The 15,545-nt window shown below is 32.7% G+C and overlaps 1 protein-coding gene and 1 long non-coding RNA gene across 2 annotated transcripts; one reads left to right on the top strand and one right to left on the bottom strand.

The window, feature by feature from the left end:
- The first annotated feature begins 260 nt into the window (after nt 1–260).
- Nucleotides 261–13,287, top strand: LOC138132685 (uncharacterized). The gene is made up of 5 exons (XR_011160148.1): nt 261–416; nt 473–1,308; nt 6,815–7,080; nt 7,133–12,094; nt 12,943–13,287. It is a non-coding gene; the product is annotated as an uncharacterized lncRNA (long non-coding RNA).
- LOC138132683 (chondroitin proteoglycan-2-like) lies at nt 9,989–10,737 on the bottom strand. Its single transcript, XM_069050287.1, has 2 exons — nt 10,671–10,737; nt 9,989–10,420 (listed from the first exon to the last, which is right to left on the bottom strand). Exons 1-2 carry the CDS (start codon nt 10,726–10,728, stop codon nt 10,080–10,082), a joined length of 399 nt encoding a protein of 132 aa, XP_068906388.1. The 5' UTR covers nt 10,729–10,737; the 3' UTR covers nt 9,989–10,079.
- Nucleotides 13,288–15,545: the final 2,258 nt, after the last annotated feature.

Genomic DNA, 15,545 nt, shown 5'->3' with positions numbered 1-15,545 from the left:
AATCTTTAAGTTTGATTACATTACCAAGACAACTTTTCAAACTGTTTAAACATGGCCAGAATGAAAATTTTCGAACTTTATTACATACATAAATGTACATAAATGTACAAACCTTTCTTTGTTCTCTGTTGCGTATATTATTTTTATTCTCATTATGATACGCAATACTACAATCATAAGATCTCCATCCATCTTCTTTCAGAAATATTAACCAATAAATCCCTCTTTGATTCCAAATCCATCAAACGGATTAATTGAAATCAATTGTTCCGAACAGTATAAAAAGGGAGTAAATGCAGTTCAGGGTCAGTTCTGGTTTTGCTTTGTAAGACAAAGTGACAATATCAGCAAAGCAAAAATGAAGTTTTCAATTATCTTGGGTGTTTTGGTTTTGACGGTTGTTGGAGTGCACTCTAGTAAGTACCATTATTAGTTATTACCATGAGACTTGATCTTCATTGAAATTTTGTAGAGCCAAAGTGTCCAGCCAAGGATGGTAAGAATCCAGTTTACGTACCCCACAAAGACTGCACCAAATTCTGGCAATGTTCCAACGGTACTCCTTACTTGTTTGACTGTCCTGCAAATTTGCACTTCAACCCCAAATTGAACGTTTGTGATTGGCCGGATCAAGCAGGTTGCAATGGCAGTTCTGGAAGTGGATCTTCGGAAAGCAGTGATTCCAGTCCCAGTAGTGAATCTTCGGAAAGCAGTGATTCCAGTTCCAGTTCCAGTAGTGAATCTTCGGAAAGTTCCATTTCTTCAGAATCCACTGAAGATTAAAATCCGCACGCTTGTATCTTAAATATTTATACTATTGCAATAAAGTATTATTCGTATATCAGCTGATTTGTGACATTTTAATTGAGTTGAACCATTTTCAAGCGAAATAGTTTCTTATCTTTAATAGACACAGGTATAAAGTAACGACAATAACACATTTTATAAAAATAAGTAATAAAAGCAATAATCTTGCATAAACGATAAGTATTGGTTTATGTCGCAACGCAGATAAGGAGTTAGTTGTAAGTGTGAAGATTGTGAACTACTAGAAAATTATTTTAGTCTTCCAACAATCTATTTTAAGTACGAAACAACTCCAAATCCGTTCAAATTTTAGTACACAAACAATTTCTTTGGCAAGTAGTGTTCAAAGCTTTCGTAACGTCTTGACAAAAGTTGCTGCAGATCATTTAGACTGCGAATTGTCAGACTTGAGTTTTAGTTCTTCAGAATCCAGTGCAGAATCAACTGAAAATGGTTGTATCTGAATTATTAATACAGATACTAATGTATATAAAAATTGAAGTATGTATTTATATCAAGTACATAGTAAATATTCGTGGCAATTTTAATTAAAGATAAAAAAAACTGATTTCGCATTTTGCCTTACATTCAGTGTTTAAAATAATAATTTGTTAAAGGCTTTTTAGATAATCTACAAAAATAGTTATTTTTATATTAAGTGCGCGAAGAGAGTGTTTTTTGTGCATGAAAAGGTCTTTTACGCCGAGACGAAGGTCGAGGCAGTATAAGCCTTTGAATGCACAAAAACATCTTCGCGCAGGAAATATAAACAATATTTTTTCTATAATTGATTCAAAAAATTGAAATTAAAAATTCAAATTTTTGAAGGAACTCTGAAGTTTCAATGCAGTGACCATGTTGCTAGGTAACTAATAAAAAACAGTGCGTGAAATGAAAAACAGAAATAGTCGTATGCGTGAAATTGCATTTCACACACTGTTTTGTATGGTTTCTATGGTTTCGATCTTACTAACAATGCAAAAAAAAATACACGTCAGAAAATGACCCACTTCAGGCACAGATAACTATGCGTGAATTTCAATTTTTTGAATCAATTATAGAAAAAATTTCTTTTTTGAATTTCTCTTTCATTTCTCTTTGAGCAGTCACAAACCAAATGAATGAAAGAAACTGAACAACTTAAAAATGCACTGCTTATGACAGATGAATAAACATATGTACTTCTCTTTACATTCTTAAACAATTAAACATTTCACTTTAACACACATAATTTGTGAAAAAAAAGATGTTTTTTATGGTGTTATCCATTTTGTTATCAGTTTATTCGTATCAGAAATACATTTCATAGACCAGAGGTTAAATTAAGAATTGTCACTAACTCTTTGGTATCTGGAAATATTCTAAGGAATTTAATAAACATTATTATTATTATATTGTTAACATATTTTCAAGAGTTAATTTTAGGTCATTTACTTTATGAAATTTTGCTACCGTATAAAATGTATCAATTTTTAATATATCCGAAAATAGTATAGGTAAGAGCACGATTTTTGTTGTTACCCAAGCAACCCTTAAAGCTTTAGTGTTTTAAAGGCCCTTTTTCGCACGCATTTCAATGTCAAAAACAGGGATTATGATTCAGGTATAATAATAGTATATTATACGCCAAGGTAGAGAAGACATTTTTTTAAGCCGAGGTAGGTAATAAAGAAGCGAGGCTTAAAATTGTCTTCTCTAGCGTGGTTTATATACTATTTTTTTCACTACTAGATCCGTTAAAACCCTTTCTAATAATAATTATTAATTAAATTTGTTTGTCCGATGCGACGATCCGAGTTCTCATTTTTCAACGGTTGCTATGAAAATTGAAAATCGTCTGTCTACGTTAACCAATAAAATCAAAGAAAATCTTTCGTTGCTAGGTGACGGCTGTTCATTATTGACCTTGGTTAATAATGAAAATTATTATTAACCAAGGGAGAGAAATTCTACTTCTGGGGTCGGTTCGAGAGTCAATAATGACGGCTTCTGAGACTAGTAGTGAAAAAAATAGTATACTATACTTTATCCACGACTACTGTCATTTTCATTTTCTATATCCATTTTTAGTTCGTTTTTTTAACACAAAATATAAAAACATTGAGAAATCTACGCACACAAACAATAATGTTGACAGGTTTGAGTCAAATTTGTTTTGTTTCAAAAGCTACTTCGATTTATAAAATGTTTGGAAAAACATGGTATGTTAAGAAATAGATATACGACACACACAGTCGAAGTTGGTGATGGCTATGTGTAGATACTGGTTGCCTTCCAACCGCGAGTCCCCAGTTCGAATCTTGTCAAGCAAAATTTTTTTTTTTATTTTTTTTATACAGAGTGTCCCCAAAAAAGAAGACGAGTTCATAACTCCGTTATTTATCGGAAGATTTTAATTATCTGGACACCAAATTAAATGGTTGTTAATAGGCTATAAAATGGCCTAATAAATTCAAGTATAGCCCCATGAGCTTCAAGGGTAAACTGTCAAAAAAATTTTTTTCTAATGGGATTACATATCTTTTTTTAGTAATTCTGATAGAGATTTTTATTCTGAAAACAACAATGTATCACAAGTATACACTTAAATACCAAAAATTCACCAAAAAAAAATGTAAAATATCCCTACTATCGTCTATGTTCCATTTTGCGCTAAACATTGGCGGCATAACTGCGCAATCCCACATGTTATTATTTGTCATTTGTTTTTCCAGCTACCTTAATTTGGTTATTACATTGCAACGCAATGTATTTTGATAGCTTTTCGCTTTGTGCTCGTCATTTGTTTCAAAAGTTAGTGTTATTTTTTTTATGTGAAGTTATACTTGTGATACATTGTTGTTTTCAGAATTAAAATCTCTATCAGAATTACTAAAAAAAAGTACGTAATCCCATTTGAAAAAAAATATTTTGACAGTTTAGTCTTGAAGCCCTTGGAGCTATACGTGAATTTATTAAGCCGTTTTGTAGCCTATTAACAACCATTTAATTTGTATGTATGTACAGAACTGAATTGAAAATATTTAGTGGTTTAGACGATAAAATTTTAAAAACCAATAATTGTTTGTAGCAAAACAATATAATATAGCTAAATCAAGGAAGCTTCTGACAGCAGTGATTAATGAAATGACTCATTAATCACGGCAGTGATTAACAGACGTATAAGGGGTACATTATACAATAGTCGTGGATAAAATTGTTTTAAGTAGTCAAGCGCACGCGCTGTGAATCCGCCAAATTTATTTAATCCAACTTTTATAGATTCAAAATACAGGAAATACAGTATTTTGGTAATCATAGTTATTTATAACGTTTCCAGATACCGTGAGATCATTTAAATTTATAATTAAAGCAGACTACCTATAGGCCATATTAAAGTTGCCGTTAACTAAAATCGTGATTAAAGTAAACATAAAACGATATAGATTTATGCAATTATAACCTGTGAGAAAGAGATGAATTCGTCACCAAGGTAATTAGAGTCATGATTAAATTTAATAAGGGTGTCATGATTGACTTTAAAATTATATTGGCAACACTGTTGACACCTTGATTTGAATTGTCAAAGTGACGCTTCAAAATTCAATACAAAATATACATAAAACGGCGAGTTAACAGTTGTAGCCAAGCCGGGTGTTCGATACAACTGTCAACTCGCAGTTTCATATTTTGTATTGAATTTTGAAGCGTCACTTTGACAAACCACAACGATGTTGCCAATATAATTTTAAAGTCATAGCCTACGTTAATTATTATAAATTTAAATTATCTCACGGTATAACAGTGTAGTAGAGTACAAAGAGAGTGGGTTTCAAGACAGTAAACGTTGAGTGGCGATAACCTGAAATAAATATTTAGATGGAATTAAACAACATAAAATTGGTAATTAATATTTATATGTATATTAGTTATTTATGATTTATGAATTAAGGGCGTAAAAGCCAGTTTACGCCCGCAGTACATACACTATTTTATGCACGATTAAGACCTAAAAGCTTAAAATTCAACAAAAATTAATATGTAAATAAATGTCTGCCCACATCACGGATGTTCGCATCGCGTGGTTGCTCCCGTCAAATGTTTAGTGTTGCGAGTAACCTTGGGAACAGTGAACACAACGGTTGCCATTTTGCCAGTTTCAATGCAGCAGAAAACGCAAGAAATTGCGGCTTGCCAGTGGCGTAGATAAGGGGGGGGTCCAGGGGGTCCGGACCCCCCCCCCCAGAGCTCATCCATATACTTTTACAACTGAATAATACTTTTTTAGTATATACACTGACAGGCACAAAAACCGACTCACTTTGAATTTTAAGTAATTCATTGTCTTAGAAAAATTTTTTGGTATATTTGGTATATCATACTGTATTGATAAGTGTTATTTAAGTTATTCTTTGCCAAAGAATATACGACAAACAAAACATTAAACACAGCAAATAAGATTTTAATGAAAAATGATAAAATCAATTTTTTTAGAAAAAAATGTATGTTATGAAAAATTGCCAAAATTTGAATAGTATTTTGAATTAGTATCTCATGTTGTCAAATTAAATATTTTAACACGTAAATCAACCGACAAAAACACAACATGGAAGTAGCGCAAACTTTTCTTTCTTTTTATTTAAACAAAACAATTCGGTTGCCATAGTAACCATACCACTCCCGATCATTGAAACTGTCCCAATTTAACTACATATTATTAAAAAAATAAGCACAAATATAATTTCAAGATTATTTATTTAAAAAAATCATAATGAGTCGCTTTTTGTGCCGGTCAGTGTACATAAAGTCATCAGTGCTGAGAAAAAAAAAATGATTTAAATTAAAAATTAAAAAACCGACTACATAAAATGCGTTCACGTTGTTTTGGCATAATGGCCATGGAAATTTTGCATTTAATTTGGTAGTATTAAAGCTGTCTGTTGAATTTGGTTATATTTTTCAAAGTTTGAGATTATAAATAGCGTCAATGTCCAGTGCACTGTTGTCAGTTTGCAATAGAAGAATACTCAGACATCGCAGGAAATTCAGCAACATGTTATGTTCATTTTGATAGGTCCATATATCAGGGGCACTTTAATGACGGAAATCAAACAGCTTAATTTTTGCCGATTTTTTTCCGTGCTGGATTACTTATCAAAAATTGTTTTTTGAGTTTTTTTTTTGGTCTTTTTTCAACATGATGCGTATGAGCAATAAACATGATTGTGTCGTATTGTGATAATTTCATATTCTAGTGTTATAAGGTAGCAACTAGCAAACTACATGAAAAACCAAATTTTTATAGGTACAATGGCGGACACGGAATCTTGGACGATTTATCATTCGATTGACATAAAAATGTAAAACTGGCTTTAGGTACAACTAACCTCACTTTCGATTTTTGTAATGATGATGTGAAAAACAAATTTCAACTAAAACTTTCTAATGTCAAATAGTTTCAAACGTCAGTCATAATGACAATAAAGCGTGGTTTACATTTACACTTTTTGAATTGACATAAATTTGACGTCTAAAATTCCGTGTCCGCAACTGTACGTAATACAAAAGTATGTAGACCCCCCCCCAAAGCAAAAAACTATCTACGCCACTGCGGCTTGCTGTCTGGGAAAATCCAAGCAAGTGCACGAAATAAAGTTAAATAATAAGTGTTGTAAGTGTATTGTAAATATACAGTATCCAAAATAATCTTCAATAAATAGTTAATAATATTTTTTACTTTTATTTGACATATGTATCTTTATGGCCCATGGGCATAAAAAGACGTTTATGTCAAGAAAATTTGTACACAATTGTCAAATTATAATATAATCGTGCATAAATATGTATATATTAACTTTAGGATTACCAATGGCATAAAATGATGTGTTATAATATAGTCCATATTATGAATTAGAAATTAAAAAGGTGAATTTACTTTAAGTCAAAAATTAATAAAGTTAATTACACAAAAAATAAACGTAAATTTTTGGAAAGAATATTTAATTGTAATGAAAGAAAATCTTTACAGTGTTTTGTGAGTGTCGCCATTTGCTCAATATATTTGGCTCATTGTAAGGGACAGAAGATAAGACCAGCAGAAACTGAAGATTCTGTCGTACTCCGTCAGTCGGTCGCACACTTCGGACCACCGCGTCCACTAAATTATGACAACTATACTTTGCCAGGTCCAGAGATCACAACTAACCCCGTACAATCGGAGGACATTGAGGATGAGTTAGACGATTTCGTTATAGAAGATGACGTTGATGACCAATTTGGAAACTACACATTTAAGTACAAACGACCTTTATTGTGTCTGAATTAGATTTTAATTTTATTCTAGCAGATTACGCAGAATAAAGAAATATTTCAGTTACAATGATCGTTACGAAACAGGTGAAACGAGAACGATTGACGGTAAAGAAATGTTCGTGGTCAGAGGTCAGTTTAGTGAAACATTTCAGAGAAAGAGTGGAGGGTACTACATTCGGACAATTGGTTACATAAATGATGAAAATGGATACAGATTATTTTTTATCGACCTGTCCAAAATTATAACAAAACGCAAGAAAGTAAAGGGGCCAACATTGCATGTTCGAGGAGATATTCCTACGTTAAGAGCAAATCTACTTAGTGCTTTGAATGGCGAAAGTCTCGGTTAAGAACATTAGTATATTATACAGTGTGGAATAAAATGATTTACATCTAGTTACCTTTGCATTACCCTTGTAAAAATACGAAATGCCGCTCTACAAAAAAAAGAAAGCCTAACCTCAAAATATTCCAAAATTCCAAATGCGATTTATTGCGAAGGGATGATATGAATGCAAAGTAGAGATTGAAATTAAAAAGGAGCTAACAAAAGCAAGTCACAGCTAGTGTTGAAAGGGGCCACCAACGTTTGTTAATTCAATTTAGTAAATTGTAACAATTGTCAATTCGATTGATGACATTTATTGACAGAACTAATAGTTCGGCACTTCAAAAAAAAAGTAGTGCGGTACAGGAAAATTTACATTACATTCCAAAGGTAACTAGATGTAAATCATTTTATTCCACACTGTATAAATATCAATGGGCCGTATGATTTCCCTTTCATTAAAGTTAAAGAACGTCGTTAAATTGTTTTGTCTCTGTCTAACATAGTGCTTGGCATATACCTACTCTCACTTTTTCTAATCAATTATTTAGCTAATGAAAGGCTTAACGAATGGGAAATCATACGGCCCACTGTTATTATAATATTCGTTTACTGTAAAATAGTCTTTAATAAATGCTGTGATATTGATACAACGATAAAAAATCATTCCGCATCTTGATTATCTAAACTACCTAGTTTTGTAATTCAAGATCGGAAATACCGGGTGATCAAGAAGGACTGTTTAAGTTGGCAATACAATTAAGAAAATTTTTTAATTGGGTTATTTATAACACTGCAACTGGATATGTATTGTTGGTTTATTTGACAAATATCTGATATAGGTATAACATTAACAACGACAAGCCACCAACAACCGGAAGTTACTCCTGTTATACGATTTAAAATACGATCCAGTGTTACCAACTTAAACAGCCCTTCTTGATCACCCCGTAGTACCTATGAAATGTGATTAAAATGTAAAAAATCAAATATCTGTTGTACATGTTTCTCCCTTCAAATAGTTTGAGTGCTACCGTGAAACAAATTTTTCTAATTTTGTTGCAGCATTTAAATAGAATATTTTTAGCACCTTCCCAAGAACTTAGTGGTCATTAAATTCCATTTTCAATTCGTATTCACATCATTTTAACATACGACAACTTGTTCTTCTCTATAAAGTCGTTCTTTTAAAATTCAACACTTTCCTCCTTCATTAAAAATCGCAAACTCATCTTTGTCTCACTCCTCTTGGTCCTCAAAGAACAAAACTAGCTCTGTTACAAATATTTGCGAAACTTACCTATCTGTTAGAAGTGATTAGGTATTATTATTATGAAATCTGACAAGTTTGATGTCTATCCAATTATCTAAACTTGATCTCTTTGATCCAATCCTTTCTTTTCCTTTGTGGATTAGTTGTATCGCCAATGAATGAGTAATAATGAGTAATGATTGATGAGTAATACGGTTGTAACAAAAATATGAAAATAGTGATTTGAACCTAAAACAATCAAGTTAATCAAAGTTGTCATCAATTCAATTATTTTTATTACCGCAGCATAAAATAATAAATATTAAGCTGTATCTAATATCATTTATACCTTAATAATCACTGTACAGTTGGTTGCAAACAAACGGGAAAAGAGAATTTTCCTAATGTAAATTTGGTTTTATCGATTTGTCAATTAAATGTCTATCAAATAATTTTTAAAAATGTCATGGAATTTTGACCATACTTCTAACTTATTTCTGGTAAGAAGGTTTCACACTATTTTTCTTCATTATGAATTCCCTCATATAATGGGAAATAAGAATTAAACATAAGAATGAAATTCAAGATGCCGAGATTTTTGCTTTTGCACCAGAACGATTTTTCATCGCAGGAAAATTTTTCGTTTTTGATTTCCACACCCGCAACCAACATTACGCAAGAGTACCTAAATGTATCGGTTGTTCATTAAAATTAAAATTGACGTTGAAGAGTCGATTGTGAACGCACCACGGATTATAGATCACGGATCAGCTGTTTAAATCTAACCTCACTTTTTGCGTTGTTTATGTTTTCACTATGCAGACTGAGGAATAGTGCATTCACAATCGACTCTTCATCGCCAACTTTAAGGAGAAATTTAAATGAACACGCGATACCTATAGCATAATCAGTTCATGAATAACCAACTTTCCCCAGAAAGTAACCCAAATAGTTTATTTAACGAGTTCGTGTGTAAATTGGGCTTTTTTTGGCATGAGTGGGCCAATTTAAAACGCGAGTGAAACGAGCGTTTTAAAGGCCCACGAGTTTTATATTCAATTATTGTTTGATTTTTTCAAAAAAAAAGGAAAATATTTTTTCTGCATTTTCTTTTATTTCAATGTTAAGTCTTGCTCTGTGTTGAAAAAGACATTTTAATTAACAGAAATGGGGGTTTCAAATGAAGCAAAAAATGTTATTCCTCTGAAGTTTTTCGTAAAATAAAAAAAAATCCCTCTTGTAAACTGAATCCGGGGACAACTGAAATACTCGTACAAGAAATATTTTGGATTTCATTAAAATGTCAAAGATCATGCTAATGAATATTTTATTATTAGATATTATACAATTTTCTATCCGTGATCCATGTTAGTATTTAAAGTATGTACAAGATGTTCTGTTTTAATCTTCAGCGGATTCTGAAGAACTGGAACTGGAACTGGAACTGGAATCACTGCTTTCCGAAGATTCACTACTGGAACTGGAACTGGAATCACTGCTTTCCGAAGATTCACTACTGGAATTGGAACTCCAATCACTGCTTTCCGAAGATCCACTTCCAGAACTGCCATTGCAACCTGCTTGATCCGGCCAATCACAAACGTTCAATTTGGGGTTGAAGTGCAAATTTGCAGGACAGTCAAACAGGTAAGGAGTACCGTTGGAACATTCCCAGAATTTGGTGCAGTCTTTGTGGGGTACGTAAACTGGAGATTTACCATCCCTAGCTGGACACTTTGGACCTAAAAGTTTTAATGATACTAGTTATAATATACATTTAGCATTTTTTAAACGTAATTTACATTACAATTTTATTTTAACTTTTAACAAATTTAAATGATTACATTTTTTTGATTTGAAAAATTGCAGTCGTTTAATAAAGAAGCCAAGACTGTAAAAAGTAGACTGTAGAAAGTGTAAAAAAACTGTAAGCGTTCGTCATAAATATGTTATAAATACAAATTTCAGCTTGGTAATATTATATCGACTTACCTGCTTGAACTCCGAGTACGGTCAAAACCAAAACAGCCAAAAACGCTGAGTACATCATTTTTGTGGTAGTTGTACACTTGAAGTCACACTAAATTCGAAATAAAATAGTCGTTTTTATATATTTTATACCTGATCACTTTGAGCCCGTTTGATGGATAAGTAGTCAACAACAGATTTATTAATTAAATGAAGATTGATGGGGTAATTGTTATTATTGCATACAATTTCACAATTTTCACAATTTTTTAAGGAATTCTGATAAAGCTGATATGTATCATGTTAAGTTTTTGATTTCATTTTTCGATTTTTCTTTTATTTAGGAGATTTTTTTAATAGGCCATCAACATAAGTCAAAGGGGTTTCACATTAATAACAATCTAAAACCAAACAATAAATATTGAAAAATTCACCACAAAGACGATAAACTAATTAAAAGAAAATATTCGAATTTATCAACAATTTTATTGTTAAGGAAAATAATGTCCGGTTCATCATTAATGTTCATTTTTTATGAAGTCAATAGTTGCTATTTTTTTAAAAATGAGCTCGATGAAGTTCATAAAATAGTAGTTTATTTAATGAGTTCGTGCGTAAATTGGGCCTTTTTTGGTACGAGTAGACCATTTTAAAACGCTCGTTTCACTCGCGTTTTAAAGGCCCACGAGTGCTAAAGACGGCCCAATTTACACACGAACGAGTTGAATACAACGATCTTTAAAATTAGCTTGACGTTTCGTTTTGACAAGTTGTGACATTTATCAAAATCCGTTCACACAGGAGAAAATTTTCAAATTCTGACAGTGTCGAACAAAAAAATAATATCTATTAGGCAACTAGTTTTGACAACATCAAATGTGAAATAAGTATTTTATAATAAAAATAGCTTCGATATTTTAAAAATTTAAATAAAATCCTACTACGTTTTACTTGTTCTTAGTTAAAATTGGCTTGCTTGGCTTTTTTAAGCTTCGTTTAGACGGCTAAAATTGCAGTACCTTATTTTAACCATAATTTGAACATTAAAATCAAGTTTATTTTTTTAAATACATATATCTAATGTTAGGCATCAAATTTGTCAAAAATGGTCTATACAATTTTTGGTTGAATGACAGCTAGTAAAACAAAGAATTTTTCAACTATAATAAAATTATAAAGTTAATAATAATCTGGTCTAGACACACTAAATCCAAGGGATCAAAACGTCAATACAATTTATTTATTAAATTTAAAATTTTCCCAGAGCTTTGAAATTGTGAAATGCGGATATGATAATCACACCATCTATCTTCATCTAACCAATAAAAATCTTGAATGAGTGATTATCCATCAAATGGATAGTTTGACTTTTGTGTGAACAACAACAAAAATTATATATTCCGCTTTTTTGGCCGTTTTGGTTTTGACCATCTTAGGGGTTCAAGCAGGTGAGTCAAGAAACACTTATACTATAGTTTGCCCAACGATATTTTGCCTTTTAAAGTAGTACTTTACAGTGATCCAGTCATAAAAGTAGGTAACACCTAATGACCGACACAACTGCACAGTGGCAGGAACGGTCAGGGTTACATTTAGTAAATTTTTGAAAGAAAGAGATTTATGCCACCCTGCGGTGAACCCTCATAATGATTGGTAAAAGTTAACAAGGGATTAAAGTCGTAAACGCAAAATATCGTTGGGCCGACTATACTTACATATAAATTAAACTTAAACTTAAACAACTTATAAAAAATTCTAGTGGTGTTTTTAAATTGTTACTGTTATCTACTATGTGTGTATTGACCAAATAGTTATTTTTGTGTCAAAAGTTGTTTTCTGAACGCTTTCATTTTTAAGACTAACGTCTAAATAATATACAGTGTGGAATAAAATGATTTACATTTAGTTACCTTTGCATTACCCTTGTAAAAATACGAAATGCCACTCTACAAAAAAAAAGAAAGCCCAACCTCAAAATATTCCAATATTCCAAATGTGATTTATTGCGAAGGGATGATATGAATGCAAAGTAGAGATTGAAATTAAAAAGGAGCTAACAAAAGCAAGTCACAGTTAGTGTTGAAAGTGGCGACCAACGTTTGTTAATTCAATTTAGTAAATTGTAACAATTGTCAATTCGATTGATGACATTTATTGACAGAACTAATAGTTCGGCACTTCAAAAAAAAAAGTAGAGCGGTACAGGAAAATTTACATGTGCAAAAATTCCAAAGGTAACTAGATGTAAATCATATTATTCCACACTGTATTTGTTTGTGTTGATGAAAACTTGCAGGCCCAAAGTGTCCATCGAGGGATGGTAAGAATCCTGTTTACGTACCCCACAAAGACTGCACCAAATTCTGGGAATGTTCCAACGGTACTCCATATCTCCATATTTGTTTAACTGTCCTGCGGATTTGCACTTCAATCCCAAATTGAACGTTTGTGATTGGCCGGATCAAGCAGGCTGCAATGGCAGCGGTGGAAGTGGATCTTCGGAAAGCAGTGGTTCCAGTTCCAGTTCAAGTTCCAGTTCCAGTTCTTCAGAATCCAGTGAAGAATAAGTTAAAAAAAAATCTAACCAAAATGATAAAAAGAAATAAGTATTTGTTGGATCAATAATAAAAATATAAGAAAATTGTTGTTTCTCATTTTACTGTATTTCATATCCTTACATTTCTCTGAGATTGAATATATTTGAGCATTTTTATATGTTTATGCATGAAATAATAATTTATTAAAAGTTTTTAGTGATCTTGTAGCCGCTGAATAGAAGCAACCACCAATACATCCACAAGCAAAACATCAGCATCGGTGCCCGCCCAAAGATGGCATCCCTAACCTTGCACCCTGGTTTTGGATGCTCCAAGCTCCATAAAGAATACCTTTGCTCGACGCATAACGACAGGCATTCCGCCTTGTGCAGTCGCAATTATTTATCGTGTTGTGCAACCTTTGCTGTAAGCTTTGTTTTTCAACCGGAAAGAGTGAACATGGATGCTCGAAATTCGGTGCGGCGCGCAAAGTTCATCGTGTGGCCCCTCCCCTGTTGAGGCCCCAACCACCAAATCTCAAACCTCCAATCAAAGATTCAGAGCCCGCCATCCACGTGGTGGAGGACCCAAATCACGAAAACCGAAAACCGTATCATACAGAGTGTCTCTAAAAAAGAAGACGAGTCTATAGCTCCCTTATTTATCGGACTACAAGATGGCCTACTAAATTCACGTATAGCCCTAAGGGCTTCAAAGTTAAACAGTCAAAAAAAAAATTCAAATGGGAACACATACTTTTTTTAGAAATTCTGACAAGTGATTTTTACTGCATAAAAAATAACACTAACTTTTGAAACAAATGACGACCACCAAGCGAGAAGCTACCAAAATGCATTGCGTTACAGTGTAATAACCAAATTAAGTTAGCTGGAAAAACAAATGACTAATATTACATAGGGATTGCGCAAAAATGCCGCCAATATTTGGCGCAAAATGGAGGGGAAAAACGATAGTAGCGGTTTTTTAACTTTTATTATGTAAGTGTATACTTGTGATACATTGTTGTTTTCAGAACAAAAATCTCTATCAGAATCACTAAAAAAAAGTATGTAGGTATTCGTAGGTATTTGAAAAAAAAATATTTTGACTATTTACTAATGAACCCCTTGGGGCTATGCATGAATTTATTAGTACTTTTTGTATTCTATTCACAACCATTTAATTTGGTGTATAAATAGTTAAAATCTTCCTCTAAATAAAGGAGTTATGGACTCGTCTTCTTTTTAGGGTCATGGATTGTGTTGAGTACCTACTCAGTGATTCATGAAATTTACCATGTGATACTGGACTTGTCTCGGTTTTGTTCGGGGTACTCTGCTCGCTCATTGGTCGGCGAATGAGCGTAGGCGACGCCGCGCCAGCCAAAATTCGTTCTCTTTCGTTCACTCTCTAAACGTGTTCGTTTCGTTCACTCCTCTCCTCTCCCTCTACAAAAAAAAACTGCTCTTCGAGACAACGTGCAAGGAGAGGCGGGACCCAACCGGCTCTTTCCAGTCACAAGATGGATTCGACAGTTGGACCGCTTCAGATGGCCGGTAGTATTTTTAGCATATGTATTTAATATTTTTTAGTTTTACACAATTATGTATAAAGTTTTACTGCAGTTTGTGATGACTGATGACATTTGTGGTTTTTCTGTCCTCCATTTATTTTAAACACCCGTCTTAAGAAATTTATTTTATATTAACTGTCAGTGATAGCGGTGCTCATGTTTTAGATATAGCATGAAACACCCAACATATTTTTTTTTCTTCATTGGTCGGCACTGTTTGGTAAAGTATACCTACTATACATATGCTAAAGCATAGACTGTTCGCCGACTAACCAGAAGAACCCGTTGGTGGCCAGCAGGATCATCAGTCATCATCACCATCTGGACAAACACCGAGAAAGTTAAACCAAATCATCTCAACTCCCAAATCTATCCCGATGACTTATACCTCCTCCGGAGCAATCAATTCCCCTCCCGATTCAAAATAATAAAATATGTACGTCTGTTTTTTAAATTTATCGTAGGAATTTATTTTAAGTAGTCTTCAACTCCTATAAATTTAAATGTAGGAAATACCGACCCGTAAGTATTTTCTTTTTGAGTTTGTGAAGATTCCACGACTGTGTAATTTTACATCCGCAACCAAAATTACACAGCAGAAAATGTGTAGCATAACTACATTTTGGAATTTGGATGACAAGTTTCTTGTAAAAAATACTAAACAACAGCGTTCATGGAAAATAAATTGACCCAGACAAATCTATATGAAAATATAGCACTCGTACTATTTAAACACCTGCATCTTTTTTCTTTTTCCCCCAATACATACCTACTCTAGAAACTAAAATT

The sequence above is a fragment of the Tenebrio molitor genome, chromosome 6 (assembly GCF_963966145.1).
Source record: "Tenebrio molitor chromosome 6, icTenMoli1.1, whole genome shotgun sequence".
NCBI classification, from domain to species: domain Eukaryota; kingdom Metazoa; phylum Arthropoda; class Insecta; order Coleoptera; family Tenebrionidae; genus Tenebrio; species Tenebrio molitor.
This window is presented reverse-complemented; position numbering and strand designations above follow the sequence as displayed.